The sequence below is a fragment of the Crinia signifera genome, chromosome 1, assembly GCF_055691185.1.
Source record: "Crinia signifera chromosome 1, ASM5569118v1, whole genome shotgun sequence".
NCBI classification, from domain to species: domain Eukaryota; kingdom Metazoa; phylum Chordata; class Amphibia; order Anura; family Myobatrachidae; genus Crinia; species Crinia signifera.
In genome coordinates this window covers 208,527,185-208,553,445 of record NC_139217.1, presented here as the reverse complement: position 1 = coordinate 208,553,445, position 26,261 = coordinate 208,527,185, and the positions used below count along the sequence as shown (strand labels likewise).

Sequence of the window (26,261 nt, the reverse complement as noted above, 5' to 3'; positions counted from 1 at the left end):
TGTCCCTGCTGCCCATCCCTGCGCCCCCCATTGTCACTGTCCCACATCCCCCGTCACACCCTCTAGTCCATCGTCACCTCACCCCCTCCCGCCTGCCTTCACCTCACCCTCTTGTGTCTGCCATCACATCAAATCAATTTTTTTTTTTAGAAAAAGAGAAAAATACAAATAATGAATGGCTTTTAGCTGCAGTGAGATTACCATTACCTAACAATCACATAATTGCAACAATGTTTTCATAAATGATACATAGTTAAGTGCTCAATTTTCAATGTATCAACAAACAAATACAATGTTCTCTTATAGTGGTGTTGAAGGCTGCAGAAAAAAAAAGCAGTCTGCCCTGATTCAGCATTAAGGCCCATTCACACTAGAAGATATTGGCATCAATATCGTTCAGATGGAGGCTTCTGAACGATATTGAGGCCTATGTCTTCTAGTGTGTCTCGTGTCTGGTGTGCAGCACAAACTTTCCTAGACAGGCCAACTGTGTTTGGAAATGTAGTTAACGCCAAAAAATACAAATTTTGTAATAAAAAAATATTTAAAACAGGCAGGCACTCCCTGCCCACTTCTGTGACATCAGAAGTTGGACAGAAGTTGGCTGAACTTAAAAAAAAAAAAAAAAACTTTGCTGGTTGGAAGAAAAGTTGGTTAGATGTGTGGGGAACTGTTTTAGTTGGACTGTCAAGTTGGATGGTTGGAGGTTTGAAGGGTTTTAAAAAAGTTGGTCTGAAGTTGGTCTGATGTGTGGCCAGCATAACTAAAGTCATACAGGTTAAGTATCCCGTATCCGAGTATCCGTTATCCGAATTATTCCGAAAACCATACATTCCAGAAAGTGACATTTTAATTTTTTTGCTAAAAACTCACTGGGGACATATGTAACATCACTACTGGTGACATGATATGTAACTGGCAATATATATGTGCAAGAAAATGATTGCTTGGCATTCAAATTCAATATCGGAGATAGTACACAAATTGTTTCCGGTTTTAAAACCTTGTTTTTTGAACGAATTTTTGCGATGCGACCAAATTGGACCTGATTTTTGATTGTACAGGCACCCTGATGGGTGATTACTATGTTAAATGCACACCCATTGTTAACGCCACCCAACTATCAATGTCCACCCGAAGCGTGGCGAGCTCAGCGGTACGCGTCCTCCGACTTTTTCATACCCCCACTATCCACGTCGGCGTGGAGTTTACTTTAGATAGTGTGGCGAGCGCAGCAAGCCCGAAGCGTGGCAAGCGCACGCGGATTACATGTGAAGTAATCCGCGTCCACTCGCCACGCTTCGGGCTCGCCACACTATCTATAGTCAACTCCACGCCGACGTGGATAGTGGGGGTATGAAAAGGTCGGAGGACGCATACCGCTGAGCTCGCCACGCTTCGGGTGGTCGTTGATAGTGGGGGTCGCGTTAACAATAGGGGTGCATTTAACATAGTAATCACCCATTAGGGTGCCTGTACAATTTAATATCGCATCCTATGCCATTTCTAATGGCATGCGATGCAATATTTTATCGCACAGTGCGGGTCTGTCTGCCTGGAAATCGGGGCCCATTCGCATACCTTAATTAGTGGTATGCGATGGGCGCCCAGATAATACACAAGTACCCAAAAAATTTTATTAGTTATAATATATGATATAATGAGAACAGCATGATTAACTTCTCAGTAACAGGGGTTTGGTTTGGAAGGATCTATATTTATATATAACAATACGCCAACAATCCATTATGTTATGGATCTGACATTTGCTTTAACCAAGCTGCAACAGGATTTCAGTCATAAATAAGGTGTCTACAGATCTCATTTAATTTAGCAACAATAGCATATGATTCATGAACACAGTTGGTACTTGTGTAGTTTCACGGCGGCAGCTGGCCGCCTGCTCCTTCTTGGTCCGCTTCCCCTCGCGCTCGCCACACTTTCTAAAATCAACTGCATGCCGACGTGGAGAGTTCATACCCCCAACTATCCACCGAGCCCCGCGAGGGTACCCGAAAGGAGCGGTCAGCCAGCTGCCGCCGTAAAACCACACAAGTACCACACAATTTAAACAATTTGTTCTTTAGTTTGCTATTAAAAAAGCGTACATATTTGTATGTATGATAAAAATACGTGATCCAGGATTACCAATTACATAAAAGGAAAGTTTTGATATGTGCTCATATTGTGCTGAATATATTGGGAATGTACAATAAAGGACATGATGTCCCGGGTGAAATCTGTTCAGCAGCCAGCCAAGTCTGCTTTCTCTGGTAATGATAATCTCACCAGTTACACATTAGTGAGAAAGTAGCTGTGTTTCCATTTAGAGAAATGAAGTAAATGGTGCCACGTAATGGCTATCGTCTTATTTGACCCTTCACCAATACCCACATTACCAATAACTCCCAAATACTAGCAACAACCTAAAGAAACTAAGTCTGTCATCGACGACATACACCTTCCATTTAACAGCTACAGGGTTTATGAAATGTCATTACAGCCATTTATTGACTGCATAATCACAAGCAACTGTGGTGAAACCCACAGAGCAGGTCCCCTAAACAAAATTGGACTTATTCTAACCTGATGAAAATTTGCTGTGTTCAGTTCTGAGAATGTTAAGATCATATAACATTACTTGAAAATATTAGGCGATTGGCCTACTACTAGTTTAAATATGTGCTTTAAGAATGACTGCCTACACTTATTAATCCATTAAGATTAGTAGCCGCACTGAAGATACAATATTAATAGCTGTTTGCAGTATAGAATACAATGCATTTTATTATCATGTACTGTAAATGGTCCCCAACTGCGGATGAGAAAAAAAAAAATTAAACTGCAATGCAATTGGTGGATGGGTTCAGAAGTGAAGAGGATGAAACCGGTTTTAGTCGGTAGGAGTGCCAACTCTAGCGCCAGTAGCTTCTACACACAAGAGTAAAGCACTATCCCTCAGACGGGAGAAAGGAGACATTTCCTGTACGATTCTCACCTCTCAATTTCCTGATTGTTGCCCTCCCTGTGACACTTCTCTATGTAGTCTTTGGTGAATGCTTCTTGCGTCTGACACTGCTCCTCAAAGATTTTGATGGTTTCTTTAAAGGCTTCGATGGCCGTGCGCCTCATCTGCAGTTCCTGTATAACATGGGAAAGAAAGTTTGAGAGAAGAAACAAAACCTTCAAATGCATTTTGCAGCAGATCTTATCAAAGAAATTACCTGAGTTGTTCTGGTGTATTCCTCATAGAGCGTATCAAACTCCCGACTTTTATCCCGGTACTGCTGGTTATAAATTTTAAGCTGTTCTCCTACTTCCTCCACACTGTCTTCCTTAACAATCTGGTCCTACATTTTCACAAAATAAAAGCAAATATACAAAGGTTAAAATAGAAAGAAGAGAGCATTTGAGGAAAACCAATGTCTTTTACGCATGATACAGAAACTCTAGAATTACTAGAAGCATTAACAGCTCACCTGCTGGTATTTGGACATGGGGTACAGCAATTTGGTGTCCAGCTTTGCATTATACTGCGCTAATGACTCGTGTCGATAATGTGTGATTAGAGCCACCACAGATGTAAAAGTTAGGGGTTCTGAGAAACCGTACATGTGGTCATGATGGAATATTTTGATCAGCTTGTTATTTCCACCCTTTCTGTAAGGCAAATACAATAAGTGTCAGTAGCAATATCCTGCTTGTGATTTTTTTCCCCTCGTCTGCTACCTTATTTACCAGTTAAAAAAACCACTAACTAGAAACCATTGCACACGTTGGGCCTTATAAGCATCAGTTCCAGGTTTGCTGAAAATCGCAAAACTGCAAGTTTGCTATAAACATGCTAAAGGCACCAGGTCAAGACCAGCCAGCATGAGACTGTCCACCCTGTGCTGCGACTGCAATTGCCAGCTCGTTATTTTCTGACTTTTGTGCCCAATGCTGAATAAGACCCATTATCATTATTGGTGCTTATTTTTGGTCATCATACTTAAATCCCAACCGCTAGGTATCGAGTTGCAAGGTTATATAGCAACACATCTCAGATGAGCACTGAGAAATGAAATGTATACATAGAACATTTTTTTTCTGTTTTATTCATGATCTCTGCTTCCGTTTCCCACAAGTTGCTACAAGTTGGCTCAATTCCTGTCACCACCATTTCCAAAAAGAACCTGCCTTTGTAGCTCTGCATGTGCTTTCCCTGCCAGGAGAAATGTACAATGTATTGGTATATGGAAACATTCCTGTGGAGGCGGTCTGTAGGGTGCCAAGTAAGCTGAACTTTTTCACTCAAGGACTCTGCTCACCCTTTACTCGTTTACTTAGGGAAAATCAGATTGCAGAGGAGAAAGAGGGAAATGCTTGCCTTGCTTTCATTCCGCTCTCCATATGAATGGTTGGCTGAGAAAACTCTTTCTATAAACACTCAGTCATTCATTTCCAGGAAGTTATTTCAAACATTTTATGAGCATTCGCAGTTCATGTAAGAAGTGTGGTTACCTCAGAGTAAGCGTGAACTCCCCTGGAATTTTGCTGGCAGCGTCTCTCACCAAAAAAGTCCCATCTGGTGTGTCCCGCAGTTTATCATTCACCTCCTCTCTGAAAACCGAAATAAAGCGATACATTACATGCTTATGCTTCATTTGCACACCTCTTATACCAAATTATGTAACTGCTTTTATTCCATGTTCCACTATTTCTCACCAACTGAATGTAAAAACAATTCTACAATCCAGTACTCCCAACAGCGGTCAGAGAACTGTTCCCTTCCTGCGGCCTACAGCCAGGTGGTAAATCTCATAGATATAGCTTTGTTAAGGGCCCCATACATCAGCAATTAATTGTGACAATTTTCAGCTATGGATATGATTGCCACAATTAATTTTAGATGTGTGGGCTCCCCCTTTTGGCAATCCCAATCAAAATAGCCAATCGATTGCTTAATCAGGTTTTTAAACATGCTTAATAATCTGGTATTATCTGCAGATCTTTTTTTTATATGTGTGGGCATTCCCAATTCGTCTTCTTCATCTATTTACATTATGAAAAGCTGAAATGACAATCGATTGGGCATTTTCCAGATATGAAGATGCAATCTTTAGATGGAAAAATCTGCCGATCACTGAAATAAATCTGTAATGTGTGGGCAAAGTCAGATAGATTGTAAAATCCATTTATCTGGCCAAAAAATCCCTGGATCTGGAAATCCATAAATTGTGATTGCTGATGTATGGGGCCCATTACATGAACAATAGTAGTGCCCGTGTAGCAAATGAGCCTACACCTGTACAGTGAATATGCATAAATGCAGATTACCATTTGGTCTTGTGATGACCAAGACTAAGAATGCCCACACATCTAAAAAAGATCTGCAGATAATACCAGATTATTAAGCATGTTTAAAAACCTGATTAAGCAATCGATTGGCGATTTTGATTGGGATTGCCAAAAGGGGGAGCCCACACATCTAAAATTAATTGTGGCAATCACCTCCATATCTGAAAATTGTCACAATTAATTGCTGATGTATGGGGCCCTTTTATTGTGTTTAAAGTAATCTTAATGAAACAAAGTGAAATAGACTTCGGGGAATTCAATTATCTGAGGTAATTTACTGCTGACTGCATTTAATGGTGTGTCTGAAGAGAAATCCCCAATAAAGTGCCTGTTTTCAGGTGCTGCTCTCTCATTTACAAACAGGAACGAGCACATAACCCAGATTATATCTTTTAATGCTCGAAAATAGTTAAGTGATAATTAACCCTGCGCATTAGCATAACGAGTAAAATTTAATTCCGACCTAAGTCAGTGGTTCCGCAAGGCAACCCTAACAGTCTAGGTTTTCTGGATATCCATGTGTGTGTACAGATGGTATAATGAAACTGGCTGATTAACTAATTAAGTCACTAAAGTTATTTTTCGTGGAAATCCTTAAAACCTGGACTGTTATGGTGCCTTGAGAACCATGTTCGGGAATCAATGGACTAAGTAGTCTCATTCTATCAAAGGTTGTATAAAGGGAAATACACACTGCACTGTCAATCAGGACAGAAGTTAAAAAGGATAAGGAGAGTTATGGTAGACCTACCTTTGTTAACTCCCTTTCCTTGAAGTCCATGGGAACCACAGGGGACATCGGGGTTGTAGGTGGATCCAGGGGGTCCGAGGCACCAATCAGCGAAGCTTCTAAAGATTTCCCAGGATGCCCGGGCCCTCTCCCCTACAGCCCCGCCTCCAGGCTCATCTAGCCTGTTTTTAGTAACAAGCCGTTAAGCAGGAAGCGGAGAAGAGAGAAGGACAGGAGGCACACATGCCCATACACTCGTACATACGATAGAGTTGACATGAACTTAAATTATGGTCATTACGGGTCACAATGATAATATCACTTCCAGGGATACCTCAGTAGCAAAATTAAAGGGAGGGCGCCCTGTGGTTCCCATGGACTTCAAGGAAAGGGAGTTAACAAAGGTAGGTCTACCATAACTCTCCTTTTCAGGGTCCATGGGTCCCACAGGGGACATCGGGGATGTCACAAGCCGTATATTCAAGGGAGGGAATTTGCCTGAGGTGCCAGAAGAACCCGATGACCAAAGGAAGCATCCTGGGAGGCGAACGTGTCAAAAGCATAAAATCTAGTGAAGGTATGGACAGATGACCACGTTGCAGCCTTGCACAGTTGTTCGGCAGAAGCTCCTCTGCTTGCTGCCCAAGACGGACCAACCGCTCTGGTAGAATGTGCTTTAATGGACACAGGGATAGGTAACTTTGCCAGTTGATACGTTTGATGAATAGCCATGTGAATCCAGCGGGCTATGGTTTGCTTGGTGGCTGGCCAGCCTTTCTTATGAAAACCGTACAGGACAAAGAGAGTCAGATTTCCTGACCGCCCTAGTACGGTCAACATATATGGTCAGGGCCCTGACCACGTCCAGAAGATGTTCCTGTGGAGACAAATTTTCTGACGTGAAAGCCGGCACCACTATCTCCTGGTTCAGATGGAACCTGGAGACGACTTTAGGAAGGTGCGACGGTTTGGTCCTCAGGACCGCCCTGTCCGCATGGAAGATAAGGAAGGGAGGTTTCCATGAAAGAGCCGAAAGATCAGAAACCCTCCTAGCAGAAGAAATTGCCAGGAGGAAAACTGTTTTTACAGTAAGCCACTTAAGATCCACTGACTGTAATGGTTCAAAGGGTGGCTTGGTCAATGCCTGTAATACTAGTGTCAGATCCCAAGGCATGGTAGGAGGAGTATACGGTGGTTGGAGATGTATTACTCCTTGAAAGAAAGTGCGAATATCTAATAAAAGTGCAATTTTTCTCTGGAACCAGACTGATAGGGCTGAGACCTGGACTTTCAGGGACGCCAGTCTCAGTCCCATGTCCAGACCTTTCTGTAGGAATGCCAAAATCCTTGACAATTTGAAAATTTTTGGGTTGTACTTTCTGGTGGTACACCAAGAAAAGAAAGTGTGCCAAATCCGGTAGTAAATTCTGGAAGATGATGGTTTGCGAGCATGGATTATAGTTCTAGCCACTCTGGAGGAAAACCCTTTCTGCTTTAGTAGGGTAGTTTCAAGCGCCACGCCGTTAAAGACAGACGCTGAGGGTCCGGGTGTAAGCAGGGACCCTGGGATAACAGATCCTGCCGAGGTGGCAATGGAATGGGGGACTGGTGAGACATCTGTTGCAGATCCACGAACCAAGGCCTGCGTGGCCAATATGGGGCTATCAGAATTAGGTTCCCGCGTTCCAGTTTGAATTTCCTGACGATCCTGGGGATCATGTTGACCAGAGGAAATGCGTAAGGGAGATGAAATCTCCATGGAACTGTTAGAACGTCTGTGAAGTCGGCTAGAGGGTCTCTTGTCCTTGCTCCGAACCTTTCCACTTTGCGGTTGTGTCTGGACGCCATCAGATCCACGTCCGGCACGCCCCAACTGTCTGTCAGAGTGGCAAAGACCTCTGGGTGGAGAGACCACTCCCCCAGATGAATGTCCTGACGGCTCAGGAAGTCCGCTTCCCAGTTCAGGACACCCGGGATGAAGACAGCTGAGAGTGCCAAAAGATTCTGTTCTGCCCAAGTCAGGATTCTGGACACTTCCTGTAGGGCCGCCAGACTTCGAGTGCCCCCTTGGCGGTTTATGTACGCCACAGCCGTGGCGTTGTCGAAGCGAATCTGTACTGGCCTGCCTTGGAGCAGGTCCTTTGATCCGACCAGGGCGTTGTAGGCTGCCCTCAGTTCCAGGACGTTGATGGATAGTCTGGATTCTTGCACTGTCCACACGCCTTGCAAGGATTGGGATTTTACTACTGCTCCCCAACCTCGCAAGCTGGCGTTGGTTGTGAGGACCAGCCATTCGGTGAACCAGAATGGTCGACCTGTTGACAGGTGTTGCGTTTGAAGCCACCACTGGAGGGATTCCTGGACTTCCTGTGTCAGTTGGAAGGAGGTAGTCCTGATGTGATGAGTCAGGCCGTCCCACTTCTTCAAGATGAGACGCTGAAGAGGGCGAGAGTGGAACTGGGCCCACTCGACCATGTCGAAAGTGGACACCATCCGGCCCAGGATCTTCATTGCCCAATGGACCGTGACCTTTGGGCTTAGAATGAATTTGCGGATGTGCTCTTGTAAGGCAGCACTCTTGTCCGGTGGAAGAAACAGCCTCAGGGCCTTGGTGTCCAGAAGAGCTCCCAGGTGCAACATGCGTTGCGATGGAATCAGAGTGGACTTTTCCCAATTTAAGAGCCACCCATGGTCCTATAAAATTGCAATTGTTGTTTGCAGATGCAACAGCAGGATTTCCGGAGACTTCGCCACCAGCAAGAGGTCGTCCAAGTAAGGTAACACTCGGATGCCCTGCTGGTGGAGGAGGGAAGCCATTACCGCCATGATCTTTTAAGATTCTTGGGGCAGTGGCTAGTCCAAAAGGTAGGCCCCTGAATTGAAAGTGCCTGTTTTGGATCGCGAACCTCAGGTACTGTTGGTGTGCTGGAAGGATGGGAACATGGAGGTACGCGTCCCGAATATCCAGGGAGACCACGTAATCTCCAGCTTCCAGAGCCAGGATTATTGATCTTAACGTTTCCATCCTGAACTTGGACACTCTGACTGACTTGTTGAGTGCCTTTAAGTTCAGAATGGGTCTGAACGTCCCATTTGGTTTTGGGACTAGGAAGAGGGTTGAGTAAAAACCCTGTCCCCTCTGGTGGGAAGGTACAGGAACAATAACCTGAGACTGTAGCAGAGACTGCAATATTCTTTGCAGATGGTCTGCTTTGAAGGGGTCGTGTGGGAGGCCCGTGCAAAATAACTTTTTGGGTGGCGTCCTTTTGAAGGATATGGAGTAGCCCCGAGACACCACTTCTCTCACCCAGGCGTCCTTTGTTGTGGACAGCCACTGGTGTGTGAAGTGAAGAAGTCTGCCTCCCACCTGGGGCTCTCCCTGTGGGAGGCCCGTCCCGTCATGCAGATGGTTTGTCAGGCTTGTTTGGGGCCTGTCTAGCGGCCCAAGCCTGCTTTGGTTTTGCCTTACCGGGTTTATGTGAGGAGGGAGACTTTGTAAAAGGCTGACCTCTGGCCTTTCCTTGCGGACGAAAGGACCGAAAGGTAGTCCTAGGCTTTTGTGGGAGGGCCGTCGGAAGGCACGCAGTTTTTGCTGCAGCCAAAGAGGCTACGATTTTGTTAAGTTCCTCTCCAAAGAGTGTCTCACCCTTAAAGGGTAGTAACTCCAGAGTCTTTTTGGACTCCAAATCCGCCTTCCAAGGCCTGAACCAAATGATGCGGCGTGCTAAAACCGAGCTAGCTGATGCCTTGGCTGCTAGTGTGCCTGCATCCGACATGGCCTCCATAATATAGGAAGCTGCTTGTTTAATATGGTGGATGCACAGTTTAGCATCTTCAGATGCATCCTGTGTAAGCTCCTCCTCCAATGTGATATAAAAGGTGCGTCTGCATCCTGCAGGCACCAAACGAAAACTGGCTAGATGAGCCTGGATGTCGGGGCTGTAGGGGAGAGGGCCCGGGCATCCTGGGAAATCTTTAGAAGCTTCGCTTATTGGTGCCTCGGACCCCCTGGATCCACCTACAACCCCGATGTCCCCTGTGGGACCCATGGACCCTGAAAAGGAAAATTGGAATATATGGCACACCAAGCACAATGAAAGAGGACACGCTGTAATTAAATATAAAACATTTTTATATAGACACAAAACAATATATTTAAGAATATAGGTGGGTAATAAACTAAAATTGGAGTATAATTAGCACAAATACATATACACGAATATATAGACACAAATGATATAATAAGAATTAGGTGGGTAATAAACTGAAATTGGAATATAATCAGCACAATTGTAGGTACATGAATAAAAATACTATTATCTGGACCAGTTGATTAAAAATAAAAACAGCAGACTTGGTATTTTTCATATAGTATAATTAGCTGGCGTCCCAGTGGGAATGGTATAGTGGTATCAAATGTTGATAGTCCCCTCAGAGGGTTGCCGTTGAAAGTACACACAGTTAGAAGCCTTATAGCAGCAGAAAAGTTAGTAAGCCAAGTAAACCTGGGTTAGTGAGTAAGATGACAAGCACAAAAGTTCATGCAGGTCCTGGCAGATGAGGCAAGTAGCAGACGTCTGCGTGTTAGTATAGCAGACACAGTTAGTAATGAGCCCAAACTGCAGGAGTCACGGATATACGCTTGGATTTGCAGGTATGGAAACACTCACTGCGTTTTGAGGATGGATGTTGTACCTCAGTAAAGTACAACATCCATCCTCAAAATGCAGTGAGTGTTTCCATGACTCCTGCAGTTTGGGCTCATTACTAACTGTGTCTGCTATACTAACACGCAGACGCCTGCTACTTGCCTCATCTGCCAGTACCTGCATGAACTTTTGTGCGTGTCAGCTTACTCACTAACCCAGGTTTACTTGGCTTACTAACTTTTCTGCTGCTATAAGGCTTCTAACTGTGTGTACTTTCAACGGCAACCCTCTGAGGGGACTATCAACATTTGATACCACTATACCATTCCCACTGGGACGCCAGCTAATTATACTATATGAAAAATACCAAGTCTGCTGTTTTTATTTTTAATCAACTGGTCCAGATAATAGTATTTTTATTCATGTACATACAATTGTGCTGATTATATTCCAATTTCAGTTTATTACCCACCTAATTCTTATTATATCATTTGTGTCTATATATTCGTGTATATGTATTTGTGCTAATTATACTCCAATTTTAGTTTATTACCCACCTATATTCTTAAATATATTGTTTTGTGTCTATATAAAAATGTTTTATATTTAATTAGAGCGTGTCCTCTTTCATTGTGCTTGGTGTGCCATATATTCCAAATATCCTTTTTAACTTCTGTCCTGATTGACAGCGCAGTGTGTATTTCCCTATATACAACCTTTGTGTGAAGAGAATCCGTTTTCTTCCCTTTTGAAGTCTGGCAGACTTCTCATTTCTGCAGCAGCCAATTAGGACACCTTTTATATAATTTATTTAAATTTTCCACACAGATTAAAACCTTTATACTAATTAGCGCCGGGGCTCTTGGGAGACTGGGTTATTCCCTTTCTCTTAGGAACAAAAATCTCCATTCTATCACCCTTCTCATTGAAAAATCCTTGGAGTTCCTCCTTCCTGCCTGGGGTGTCACATTTTGCTGTGGTGTTTCTACAACAGTCACTTTTGTATCTCAACATTGAGAAACAAACTAGACAGTTCTTGAAGTCCCACAGCAGACAGCGACACCCCAGGCAGAAGGAGGAACTACAAGGATTTTACAATGAGCAGGGTGCTAGAATGAACACTACTTATAGTGTGTACACACGGTAAGATTTGGCTTCTGATGTTCCCGATATAGGGAACATCGGAAGCCAAATCACATGCTTTTTTATGCTCACGTGTGAGCACAAATAGGCAGCCAGATAGAGTGGGCAGGCAACACTATATAGTGCAGATCTGCACTATATAGTGTAAACTGTGCCCCTCTAGCATGGCGTTAGATGCGAGTCCCGATGCGATCTCGCATCTCACGGCATATCCTGCTGTGTGTACACACCTTAAGTGATTATAAGTAGCATTTAATCATCAGCAGAGTGGGTTTGCAAAGTGGCTACCTGCTGTCTGACATTAGCATAAGCCCAACGTAAAGCAGTATCAGTCTCACCTAGTAATTTCTCCCCAGTACCACTCTGCCTCCTGCACCGTCCCTCCGGACCCATTTACTACACCTGCTTGTAGCTTGGATTTTGTGGGTTTGGGGGGAAGAGCTGAAAAAGCAAGAAAACTTACAAATCCTTTATGCTGAACAACAGTGCACAAATAAACTTCCGTATGTAAGAAAATAAACTTGACTGACACTTATTAGTAAGCTAGAGCTACAAAAAAAATAAACCCACCTAAGCCATTAAGTTGTATTTTATTTTCAGTTTTAGAATATAGGACAGAGGGGTAACCTGCCCTTGTCTACATTTTCAAAAAAGACATGCAGTACCCCTTTAAAACCTCTGTAAAACAGTACTATTCAATGGGTCAGATTTCTCTATACATCAGAAGGGATTGGTTTACCCATGCAGTTCCTCTTCCCTGCCTGGGGTGTCACTGTCTGCTGTAGTGCTTCTAGCACAGTGTGGTCGGTCAATCAGCACTGATATGCAAACTAGACCTGTGCTAGAAACACCACAGCAGACAGCGACACCCCAGCCAGGGAAGAGGAACTGCATGGGTTTTCAAAGATGGCGGGTGCAAGAATGAATACTATACTATTATGACTAGGCCAGTGCCTTAACAAAATTGTGTGCAGCTGCAAGGGGACATGTACCAAACAAACCCTTTAAGTGCCAAGTGAATTTGACACAATTAGTGCGAAAATTGGCAAGCAAACATTGTTATTCATCATAATGACCTGTAATGTTTACCTTATATAGGAAATATAATTTTTTTTTAAATGCATTTTTTACATGAATTTATATAACAAATGTGAGTGACGCCAATATTTTGCACATCGCTCAAAGATGTTGGCACTCCAAGGCTTAATACAAAAACACAATGATCCCTTGTACACTGTAACTGCTCAAATATATGTGCTACACAAATACAAACGTCCAAGGAAAAAGGGTGTACCTGGAGGAGGTTGTTCTGCTGGAAGATCATTATTCTGCAACAGAGTCTCCAAGAGCAGTGCAGGATATTCAGGCAAAGCTTCAGCCCTGGTAATAAAGGGAAAAAATGTATCAGGAATTTTCTTGTCCCGTACAAAAGATTCTACTGACATACATTAAGCGGCCTATATTAATAACATTTAAAATGAGTGGCCAAATTGTTATGACTACATTAGTAGAACTTTGTTGAGCCTCCTTTTACACTTAATAGAGCTTTAGATTTTCTTGGCATGGATTCTACTAACTAGGATGGTCTGAATGTTTTGTGGGGAATATTAGCCCAAATGCAATGATCGATTCTACATCATCCAGTTCAGGAAGGATTATTGGTAGCACATCCATTTGTGGGTTGTGATGATGGATATTTGTTCTGCTGTCTGTATAGCCACAACATCTGCAGTGAGTTAAAGAAACATGATTCATCAGGAAACATGAGACTTCTCCAATCACATATCATTCAATACCAGTGTTCCAGACCCAACTGGATAGCAATAGTGTGCAGGAAGGCGTACGGCTTTTGTAACGCATACAATTTAATGTGCGGCGCTCTGTTTGTAGATTCGTAGAACTGCCCACTTCCTGTTTACGGCCTAATGCTCCTACCCAGAGGGAGCTGCACCACCATATATCCTCCCCACCACAAAGACAAAGCTGCTTGAAAATGGGAGATGCCTAGCTGGAACTATTTTGCGTCACTCAGAGAGCATGTCCAGCATTATGGTGAATGCTGAAAGCCCCCAGAGCCTGGGAAGTTGTAATGCCAACTGTTCTTCTATGAAAGGAGCCAGGTGAGGGAAATATTATACAAGAGCCAGCAGGTATCATGGGTGACTCCTGGCTGCACCTGGCTTGTGATGCCACTGCCCAGACCCAGCTTTTCATCTGCTGGGCCCTCTGGTGAACACTAAAAGCAGCTAACCTATAGATATTCACCAGTACAGCCATTCTACTAATGCTCGCCCTAGCATTAACCTTCAAGCAAGCATTAACCTTCATTCCACAGCTTAAGTCCGTCAAATGGCATAATTTACCCATTGTATCCAGATACCAACTGTTATACATTTTATTAGTCTCTGCATACTTTTCCAGTCTTGTACAGATTCTGACAACCTACGTCTGCATGGAGCACCTACATAAAATCGCCTGGTATTCATCATCACTTGGCTACTATGGTTTTAGTGGAAGGTAGGTTTAATTTACATTAGGACCAAAAAGGCAGAAACAGTTGGTTACAAGTGTGGAACTACAGAATCCCCTTACAATTTGGGCATAGATATCGGTTGCCAAATTCAACAAGAATCTGCACAGAAACAGAGGGTCTAATTCAGGTTTGTAGGTCAATGAATTCACAGCTGCATTTTTCAGGGTTACAGAACGGCTAAGTATCAGAAAGGAAGCTGCCGCCCAGGAACGAAGATCGATACCAAATGCAGCCAATGCAAAATCCTCTGCAATGGAGTATGAATACGCAGAACTGACACAGTTAACGAGGAACATCGATTCCTAGGGTTGACCTATGGCTGCGTAGACTGGGAATGGCAGTAGTGATGCTGGTACCACTTTTTTCTACGTTCATGATCACAGCCAAAGACAGACACGTGCCTTGAAAACAGCCTGACATGCCTGCGTTTTTGCCAACAACCAAATGGTTCTTTCCTGTCAATCACATTACATTTAAAACGTCCGTGTGAACGAAAAAGGTACCTTGGCGAGTGCACAGTGTGATCGCGGCACAGTGTGATTGTCTGCTGCTAAACACTTCTTTGAAAAAACATTGACATTGCATAAAATATGAAGTATCCCTTAAGACTGTTCGTTGATGTACATTAACATTTGTATTTAATATTTACACATGCTTACGCCGTACATGCAAATATACCATGAGTTTGTGAACTATGGGAACTTGCTGATTGTGTGCAGTGCTGCTTATACGCCTGATTCAGACCTGATCGTTGATTTGCAAAGTTGCAGATGACTGCAAGTAGACAGACATCACCCAGACACAGAGAATACCTGCCCTGTGTAAATCTGCAAATGAATTGCAAAATTATTGTGATTCACGAACCGAACCATCTAATAGTTTTTTTTCCAGTCTGTGCATAAATGAGTATGTCTGACACTACCGGTCATCTGAGACTGAGACAGGCTAATTGGGGCAGACACAGATTACAGTTCACAACTAGTCAGAGATTGTGTCTATTCTTACATCGTTACATAGTAGTTAAGGCTGAATTAAGACGTACGGCCATCGAGTTCAACCTTTGGCTAAAGTGCATGATCTATTTGCAACATCCCTTTTATAACCTGTGTAATCTGATTTAGTTCTAGACAGATTATGATTGTTGTTTGTACCCCTGGATGTTTTTAGATGTTTGGCTAACCTACTTTTAAAAGTATTGCTTGTGTCTGCCGACACCACATCTCCAGGAAGAGAGTTCCACAGGTTAACTGGCTTGACCATTAAAAAGTTTTTTTTTCTTCTAAGGGAACGAAATCTTCTCTCCTCTAATCTAAGATCATGCCCACATGTCCTAGGTTCCTTCCTCAAAGCAAAAAGGGTGCCTGACCATTCCATGTATTGGCTCCTGATATATTTGTCCATGTTAAGCAGGTCTCCCCTTAAACGTCTCTTTTCTATAGTAAACAATCCCAATTTGTCTAATCTTTTTTCATAGCTTAATTTCTCCAAGCCCTTGATTAGCTTTGTTGCTCTTATTTGGCCTTTTTCCAGTGCTAGGATGTCCTATTTATAGTGCGGGTCCCAGAATTAAAAATTCTCTATTCTAGATGTGGTCTAACCAATGCTTTGTAAAGTGGCATGATTACATTTGAGTCCTTAGTCTCCATACCCTCCTCTTATATAGGCTAATACTCTGTTGGCTCTATTTGTTGCTACATGACACTGAGCACTACAATTTGACTCCTAGACTCCTAGATCCTTTTTCAGTTTGGATTTATCCAATGCAAAGTACTTAACCATTGGGTTCAGCATTAGTACTTTTTAAAAGGACCTTTTCACGTGTGGGAAGCAAAATAATTCTGGTTTAATATAATTGGGGACAATGACATAGGGGACATTCCATATTTGTCCTATCAAGAATTATACTTGAAGAGATGCAGTACTTAACACTTCACAAAACTGTTGCCTTTAGTAACGGGCATGTTAGCGGTCAGATTTTGTAGAAGTGTGGGACAAAGGCCATGTGGATATCAGGCAGAGTGGCACAGCACTGCTAAGCAGTTGTAAATGAGAAGAGAAGCAATACGGTAGAATTGGTCTTTATAAAGTCTTTCAGCATCTAGTAATTGTCTGTTCATAGCGAGTCCAATTTTTTAAATATTTACTACAAGTTTCTAAAAATGAAAACCAGAGCTGTTGCCTATAGCCTAACAGCCGTGGTATATTACATTATTATTTCGATAAATGCTGTGAAAATTATTATATAAACTTTAAGTTTCTATCAAGAAAATAGATTCAATAAGGAAGCCACTCAAGCTGATCTCAGGATTCGGGTACAAAAAAATGGAAATGGAGTTGGAGCCTCCAATCCTGAGATTCATGGGATTAGGTCATGCATGTGCTGTTGTACCAGGCAGCCCTCACAGCAGTACTAACATTTGGCTCAGATGCTGCCCAGCTGTGCGGCCCAAGAGGCAGTTGTGTCATGCCGTCCACCTGCCAATCAGAGTGGGTGAAGCGGCAGTCTATCTGGGAAGTGGTTGCTGCAGCGGGTCTTGATTGGCTGGTGGCCAGCACTTCATCTGAGATGCCACTGGCAATGTCTGTGTCTATAGGACTGCCCGTCTAATAGTAAGTGCCACACTTCTTATATCTCTCTCCTGTTTTCTCCACACACCCACCATTACTGCTCTCTACTGCCACCCTCCCTTGCTGCTCAGTTCACAAAAAACTGTGCTAAATTGGGGACCAGGACTCAGTTTTTCAAACCAATCCTGAGTATCTGTTGAGCAGCCAGCACCGAACCAGGACAACAGCCAGGACCAGGAGAGCAGCACCTAAATAAGGCTGCTTCACCCCCTGTCAGCTCGCCCACCATCATGGCAACCCCTCCCAGCTTTACCCACATAACTTCACCACACCCCCCTGTTGCCACAGTCATCTCCCCACCTCCCTCTCTCCTCAAAAATATATATACGATGGTATCCAGAAAAAGCCGAGTAAGACCCCACACATTTTCTCCACTGAGCGCGATCACTGCCTGCTCCTTACACTCAGCCTCATTTGCTGCTCCCTACAACCAGTGTTCCCTCTAAGCTGTGCGCATGTGCGCGCGCACACAACTCGCCGAGCCCGCGCACAGACATTACAACTGAGCGCACAAAGGTTAAAATCTTGTTTAGTGTGCCACGAGTTTAATAAGGTTGAAAATCACTGTTATAGCCTATATGTGTGGTGTGGGAAGTCTGTAAACATTCAAATTGCTTTATTAACTCAACAGAACTCGAAACCTAGGCCTGTATATGTTATGTGACGCACAAAAATGTACATTTCTTCCAAAGTTGCACAGCCAATATCTTTTGCCGCACACAGCCTTGGTAAAATTAGAGGGAACATTGCCTACAACCCTACTCATTGTTCCCAACAGTGATCCATACTCCAGTCCTGATATCCAGAGGTCTGTTACAATCTAAATGGTTTACCAAATGTCTGGTTAATTTTGTAAAGAGGACCTAAAACCGACATATATATATATATATATATATATATATATATATATATATATATATATATCCGTTGATCCGGAAAGTCGGGTGCCTGCCGGAAGTAAATTTTGTTTGCTTTTTAGACATAGTGGGTACTGTGGTAGGGCTTAGAAGTAGTTGCAAGGGCAGTGGGAAGGTTTAGAGAGGTAGTGGGAGGGTATTGGGATGCAGGGGGGGGGGGGTCATGCTGCGGGATCCAATAATTGCTGCGGTAGGTGGAATGCCATGGGAGCCGGAGAGAAGCTGCGGGTGGTGTGGCGGAGGTGAGAGCCGGGCTGCAGGGATCGCGCTGCGGGGTTATGGTGCTTTAAAATAGTATCACTGATAATCCGGCACAGTGCTGGAACCGACGATGCCAGATAATCGGCGTTCAACACATTATTTATATATATATATATATATATATATATATATATATATATATATATATATATATATATATATATATATATATATATATATATATATATATATATATATATATATATATTATTTTTAGTGGTGCAGAAGAAAGTTGTCACATACAGTCAACGTTTCAAGGCCTTATAGCCTTTTCTTTTTCCAAGATGGACACTCATAAAGTGCAGTAGTGATTGTGCAAAAAGAAAAATCCTTTTTGCACAATCACTACTGCACTTTATGAGTGTCCGTCTTGAAGAAAAGGCTATAAGGCCTTGAAACGTTGACTGTATGTGACAACTTTCTTCTACACCACTAAAAAGTTTATTTCAAAGTCCAGCGAGTGAAGCTCTTTATTCCTGGGTGTAACTTTTTTTTTTTTAATATAGCAAATATTAAAACACAATAACTCACCCTGCAATCACAGGTCGCAGCAACAAAGGCCCAAAATAGTCAGCAGCCATCTTCACAGTCAGTCCATTAATGTTGCACACTTTTTTGATGTGTCGAAGTATGTACTGGAAAGCTAGTATGTGTTGCAAGGGGACGGCAGGTGGCTGCAAAATAGTAGAAATCTGTGCTCTCTTCTGCTCATCATCGCCATTCTCTGCAAGTGACAAAAATAAACAAGAAAAAAAAAAAAAAGAGGGCTTAATGCATAGGACTACAAATATTTATATACGTACACACACACCAGATTTTTATATATAATATATGCAACATTAAAACTATACTTTTAAATACTCAGGTTAATAAAATAGAAAAAAACTTGACTGAATTCATAAGCATTACAGTATATACGGGCACATGCATACAGGTCTACCAAACGCATGTATATAGTACAAATCCATAAGAGTTCGACCACCGTCAAATGGAGACACTATACGATGCTAGCGCTCTATGCAGTGAGTGAAATCCCAGTGTAATGACTGGGAATTACCTAAAGGCCTATCAGACTAGGGCTATGTAACTGGATGTCAATTATAGTAAGAACTGACATTCAATTAAATACGTAAGAATTTACAACCCTAAATACATAGATAAATACTATTCTTCTCTGTTGTAAATAAATGATTTCTCTGCACCCATTTCATAAATTAGTTTTGACTGTTATATACGCAATTCACAGCATTATTTAAAAGGTATTACCGACCATTATACATTTAAATAATAGTGTAATATTAGCTGTATATGAACATAAAATAATAGAGGTTTCTACATACTATAATAAATACGGAGGATCCTTACATCCATAAAACCATGTCTAACCATGTTGCATGTTAATGACCATTTAGCAGGCTATAAAGCAGAACAACAGAGCTTGGTTTGTTCACCTAACAGCACTTGAATGAGATCACGATGGACGTGCAGTGGAATTACAGGACTTGGTAACTCTTCCAGGAAAAGCTTCACCATGTCTGTTAGGAACAGTAGGTCTGCTGCTTCCAGGTCTATCCCCCCAGAGAGATCTGAAACTATAAAAGTATTGAATGAACACACATAAAAGGCAAACCAAATGGTTTTAAATCCCATCTCTACTGCTGTATATATTTGGCAGAAAAGTGCTGCCTAATATACCCCGGTCCTTGACAGGCGCTATTTTAACAGATAATCTATGATAGTCACTTCTCCGGTTCGTGGTTATGGATCGGTGTAAATACCTAGAATGTAATTCGTTATTATAGTCCCATTTAGAGGGTCACTTGCCACTAGTCTTTTGTGAAGTCCGCAATGTCAATTGGCAAGAAAACTTAAATATTACTGTTAATAGTTCAATCATTTTCTTTACATTGGGCAAGCTGCTACTACAGATAGGTCTTCATACATCATTGTTGCAGTTGTGCCAAACAGGCCTGCTCAGTGCAACAGCTCCTATACAACACTGCAAGTGTTTAGTATATTTTTGACAAAAATGCTTATTAGGCTGTATACATCCAGACAGTTTGGGCAACGTGTTCTTCATACATGCTGCCTGACCAGTCAGGGCTTACGTCACAACTGAGCGGGCACATGCAGATGAGCAGTTAATCACATCAGGCTCTGCTGCGGGCAGTCGGTGGATTGAGCGTACACACAGCACAATGCCCTGACATATCTTTAGATTGCGATATGACTGAACGACGCTGTTCAGACACATCGCTGGTACACAATATATTGGCCATTCAAATGAAAGATTGATACAGTGTGTATGCAGCTTAAGCTGCAATCCAATGCCACTAGGACGCATCAGGATACTAAGCTGATTGATATGCACCATACCTGTGTGTAAATGAGTCTGAATCTGTATACAAAGTCCTGCTGCAGTACGCAGATTGTTTTCTATACTACGTTATGTTGTGTACTGTACACAGACTTCTAGCAAGTCCTAGCTGCATCATGTTGTTACAAAGATGCATTTTCAACAAACAATAACCACAATAGCAGCGTTGCACAGAACCTGGCATTTTACTTACACCAAGCATCTTGAGCTTTATTGAAAAAAATATTCAAGATGTAGGACGACACTTATCTAAAAAAAAAGCAAGTAAGTGTTTGAAGACACAAATGGCAATGATTGCCCCTTTAAAAAAAAACGCAATAGTTTGGTCGGCATCCCGCACGGCCGCTGACCTCGGTGGATATTACATTTGGCCAAAAGTGCAGATCACTGTTCCAGGAAACATTTTGTTCTACTTTGTGTAGCAATACTGGGCAGCAAGAAAAAGTGCGTAGTGACTAGTATATGTTTCCTTCTAGTAATATAACTGCATGTGCATTTTGTGAAAATTTTAAGTAAAATCAAATAAAACATTAAAGAAACAGGACAGCTAATTAATTTTATTTAGTTCTCTCTCATAGTTCTCTGTACTTTTAAGAAAAACAAAATCATCAACCCTTTCCACTGTTTGTAGCATTCACTGGCAAGAGCGACCCTTGTAACAACTGGTTCTTACCGGTTTTTATTGGATGTTTAAACTCGGAGCCAGAGGTCCTGTACAGCATTTCACTGTCCTGTCCTAAAAAGAAAACAAGGGACACATTTAATTTACTTAGCATCAGAGCAGACAGATTCTTTTTCCTCCCATCCCCCACACCATATGCCTATACTGAGCAACCTCATCAACACAATCAATTAATTGAAGTAGAAAACTCTAGTTACATTTGTTCCTTACACAATCATTAGTCTAGCTTCCATAGCTGACTGAACCCAGTATACAGCTATTAAAAAGACCTTGTTGGTCAGTCAGCTGATACACACTACTTTACAAAGGCAATGCAGAATTTCTCAAAATTCTTACCTTTCTTTTCAATGACTTTAAGCAATCTGGCAAGGAGAGGAGGAGCTACCTCCTGAGGGGTAAACTGATCAACGAGTTCAGGTAGCAGCAACCCTATAATAAAAAAAAATGGCCGTGATTAAAAAGGTAACTGTAACAGCCTATTTTCATAATATTGCACAAATATAAAGGTCTATAAAAAAAAAAGTTTAATATGGTACAGTGAATTAAAACCATAAAATTAATCATTTATATTGGGACATGCATACCTCCCAACATGACCCTCTCCAGGAGGGACAAAAATGCTCTGTTCCTGGACTTCCCACTTTATTTGTGATTGCCCTCACCTGTGCTTAAACACCTTTCTTAGCACTTAACCTGTTCAAAACAGGTGTTCGCAATCATGAATTAAGATGGAAGTCCAGGAGCAGAGCACTGTCTCCCTACTGGAATGGGTCATGTTGGGAGGCATGACATTAGCATCTAGTGTCAAATGCATATCTCCCAACATGACCCTTTCCAGGAGGGACACATTGCTCTGTTTCTGGACTTCTCTCTTAATTTATGATTAGGGTACTTGTGTAGTTTCACGGCGCCAGCATGGTGCCGTGCGTCTCAGTCCCCTTGCGGGGCTCGCTTCACTCGCCCACGCTGTGGGCTTGGTGGCTCGCCACACTATCTAAAATCGACTCCATGCCAACATGGATAGTGGGGGTATGAACTATCCATGTTGGCATGGAGTTAAGTTAGTTTATTTTACATAGTTTGCCGAGCGTACAAACCAGAAGTAGCACGGCGCCATGCTGGTGCCGTGAAACTACACAAGTGCCATGATTAGTATCACCTGTGGTGGAACACGTTTGAAACAGTTGATGGCAATCATACATTAAGAGGAAGTCCAGAAACAGAGCATTGTGTCCCTCCTGGGGAGGGTCATGTTGGGAGGTATAGTCAAATGAATAGATGTGTCACTGACATTCTCTCTATGCTATAGGTTGTCAAACTCTGTCCTCAGGGCCCCAAAAGGCTTATGGTTTCCAGATCTCATCAGATTATCACAAGTGCAATAATTCTCTACAGCTGTGGAGCTTTCAAAACAGGTCAGTAATTACTACACCTGTGCACCGTCTGGGAGACCTGGGAAATGGGAGCTGTTTGGGGCCCAGGGGGCAGAGTTAGAGAACCATAGCTCTACATAACAGAAGACCCTGCAGAACCAGCCTCTCTACACAACCAGTGTCCTTGGACTATGCAAAACTCTGGTTCTGCTACTAATACTCAACATTTATTGTTAATTGCACTGTACGATTTCATTCAATGCTGTCCTCACCCCCCGCCATCACCGATACCACACACAACTTTTTTTTGCTTCAACAAACATAAGCCAATTCTCTTACGACCAAGGGAGGGCCATTCACCAGCAGCATTAGGCTGACGGCCACAAGGAGAAGTAAGACAGTGCTGCACCCCCTGACACAAGTGATGTGTTAGTGTCACTACAAGATAAAATACGCTGCCTGTGATTAGTAGGATTGTTAAAAGGAAACCTAATGCCCCATACACACAGTGCGATTCAGGGTCATTTTCAATTTGACTATATAGTTAAAATCGAATCATCATGGAATGGTTATCAGCCGCATTCCATCCTGATCAGAGGAGGAAGTGCGCTCTCATTTAGTCTATATGGAATAGAAAATAGGATTTTGGGTACCTACCGGTAAATCCTTTTCTCGTAGTCCATATGGGATACTGGGCTTCACTACTATGGGGATTGAGACCTCCGCAGGAGAGACAGGCACATAAAAGAACTTTCAGTGTGGGTGCACTGGCTCCTCCCCTCAATCTCCCTCCACTAGTCAGTTAATGCAAAAACTGTGCCGAAGGAGAGCATGTGAGGAGTATGTGAAAATGTATTGTGGTGAGATTCATCCAGCACACCCAAACGAACAAGAAACATATAAAAGAGAGGTGAATCCTAACAACTTTTGAGGACACCTGTAACTGTAAACAAGGCTATAGACATGTCTATGCTATAGAAAACAAGGCAATAAGCCTAACATGAAGTAGAATCTGACAGCAGAAAAGCCGCACCGAGGCGGGCTCCCAGTATCCCATATGGACTACGAGAAAAGGATTTACCGGTAGGTACCCAAAATCCTATTTTCTCTACCGTCCAATGGGATACTGGGCTACTATGGGGAGGTCCCAAAGCTACCAGAACGGGTGGGAACGTGCGGAGTCTGCTGTAAAACCGCATTCCCGAACTGGGAATCCTCCCTGGCCAGGGTGTCAAACTTGTAGAACTTCACAAATGTGTGTTGCCCTGACCAAGTTGCGGCCCTGCAAAGCTGCATAGCCGACACCCCTCGAGCAGCAGCCCAAGAGGTACCTACAGACCTGGTTGAATGAGCCTTTACTGAAAAAGGAAGCGATAGACCAGCTGATGCATAAGCCTGTTGGATAGTACATCTTATCCACCTGGCAATGGTACGCGTTGAAGCAGGTAAACCCTTCTTCTGCGCAAGCTGTCCGTCTTACGGATCCTAGCTGTGCGCTTGACATACCCCTTAAGGGTGAGGACCACATCCAAGGAATCTGGTATATCCGGGTGTGTTGCACTAGAAGGAACCACAATAGGTTGGTTTAGGTGGAACCCTGACACCACCTTTGGAAGGAATTGTGGTCTAGTCCTGAGTTCCGCCCTATCGTTGTGGAACACAAGGTAAGGGCTCCGACAGGATAAGGCTCCAAGCTCGGACACCCTCCTGGCCGAAGCTAGGGCCAGCAGAACAACAGTCTTCCAACTGAGGTGTCGGAGCTCAGACTCCTCCAGTGGAACAAACCGGGCTGATTTTAAGAAAGTAAGAACCACTTCCAAATCCCATGGTGCAGTGGGAGGCACAAAGGGGGGCTGAATCCTCAGAACCCCCTGTAAGAAGGTTTGCACTTCCGGCAAGGCCGCAATCTTTTTCTGGAAAAACACAGACAGCGCGGAGATTTGGACTTTTAAGGAACCCAATCTGAGACCCTTATCCAAACCAGCCTGAAGGAAACATAGCAGGTTGTTTAATCGAAAACTGGCCGAAGGCAAGTCATTCTTCTCACACCAAGCAATATACCTGCGCCATATTACATGATAATGAGCAGCCGTCACCGGCTTCCTGGCTTTTATCATTGTAGTGACGACAGAGGGATGGAGACCCTTTTTGACTAAGATCTGCCGCTCAACCTCCAGGCCGTTAAACGTAGCCGCTGTAAGTCCTGGAAGACGAACGGGCCCTGGAGGAGCAGGTCTTCTTAGGGGCAGACGCCACGGGTCTTCCACTAGCATGGCCTGAATGTCCCCGTACCAGGCCCTTCTTGGCCAATCTGGCGCCACCAGTATGGCCTCCGTCCCCTGATGCCGGAGCCGCTTTAGCACCCGAGCCAACAATGGGAGAGGTGGGAACAGGTACACCAATTGGAATTCCCAGGTCCAGGTGAGAGCGTCCACCGCTATGGCCCCTGGGTCTCTGGTCCGTGCACAGTACCTTGCTACTTTGTGGTTCAAACGTGAAGCCATCAGGTCGATCTGAGGGAGCCCCCACAGATCCACTATGGCATTGAACACTTTTGTGTGAAGGCCCCACTCCCCCGGGTGAAGATCGTGGCGACTCAGGAAGTCCGCCTCCCAATTGTCGACCCCCGGGATAAAAATGGCAGACAGGGCCAGGACATTCTGTTCCGCCCAAGACAGAATCTTTGACGCTTCTCTCATGCAAGGCATGCTCTTGGTACCACCCTGCCGATTTATGTAGGCCACAGTGGTGGCATTGTCCGACTGGACCTGGATCGCCTTGCCCTGTAACAATGGAGCTGCCTGTAACAGGGCATAGTAAACCGCCCTCAACTCCAGCTTGTTGATATGAAGGCCCGACTCCAGTGGGGACCATCGACCCTGTAGGCGGACTCCCTGTGTCACAGCTCCCCAGCCCCTCAGGCTGGCGTCCGTGGTTACCAGAATCCAGTCCTGGATCTGGAACCGTCTGCCTGCCAACAGATTGGATGAATCTAGCCACCACTGTAGCGAGATCCTGGTTCTTGTTGCAAGGCCAATCCTTCTGCGCATCTGCAGGGGGGAGCCGGACCATTTTGTCAGAATGTCCAATTGAAAAGTCCTGGAATGGAAGCGGCCAAATTGTATTGCTTCGAATGAAGCCACCATCTTGCCTAGAAGCCGGAGGCAAAGATGGATCTGTACCAGAGGTGACTGTAGGACCTCCCTGACCAGCTGTTGTATTGCAGTGACCTTTTCCATCGGCAGAAAGACTTTTTGTTCCGATGTATCCAGGATCATGCCCAAGAAAACCATCCTCTGGGTTGGAACCAGCGATGATTTGGGCATGTTCAGGATCCACCCGTGGTCTCTTAGAACCTGTATGGACAGTTTGAGAGCACTGCTTAAAGCCTCCGCCGACCCTGCTTTTATTAGCAGGTCGTCCAGGTATGGCACTACATTGACCCTTCGGAGCCTGAGTAGTGACATCATTTCCGCCATTACCTTTGTGAAAACCCGCGGGGCTGTCGACAGGCCGAAGGGTAACGCCCGGAATTGGTAATGGTCGTTCCCCAAGGCAAACCTGAGATAGATTTGGTGTGGGGGCCAAATAGGAATGTGTAGATAGGCGTCTTTGACGTCTATAGAGG

The 26,261-nt window shown here is 43.6% G+C and overlaps 1 protein-coding gene across 3 annotated transcripts in view; it reads right to left on the bottom strand.

The window, feature by feature from the left end:
- The window catches only part of PIK3R2 (phosphoinositide-3-kinase regulatory subunit 2), a 94,785-nt gene that overhangs the window by 17,042 nt on the left and 51,482 nt on the right, over nt 1–26,261 (bottom strand). For all 3 annotated transcript variants that reach the window (XM_083179226.1, XM_083179224.1, XM_083179225.1), the window contains exons 3-12: nt 21,597–21,689; nt 21,252–21,314; nt 19,653–19,793; nt 18,733–18,925; nt 13,157–13,242; nt 12,201–12,303; nt 4,504–4,602; nt 3,480–3,660; nt 3,225–3,350; nt 2,999–3,141 (exon numbers count right to left, since the gene is read on the bottom strand). In XM_083179226.1, coding sequence (XP_083035352.1) covers nt 2,999–3,141; nt 3,225–3,350; nt 3,480–3,660; nt 4,504–4,602; nt 12,201–12,303; nt 13,157–13,242; nt 18,733–18,925; nt 19,653–19,793; nt 21,252–21,314; nt 21,597–21,689 — 1,228 coding nt within the window. The remainder of the gene's footprint in view (nt 1–2,998; nt 3,142–3,224; nt 3,351–3,479; nt 3,661–4,503; nt 4,603–12,200; nt 12,304–13,156; nt 13,243–18,732; nt 18,926–19,652; nt 19,794–21,251; nt 21,315–21,596; nt 21,690–26,261) is intronic.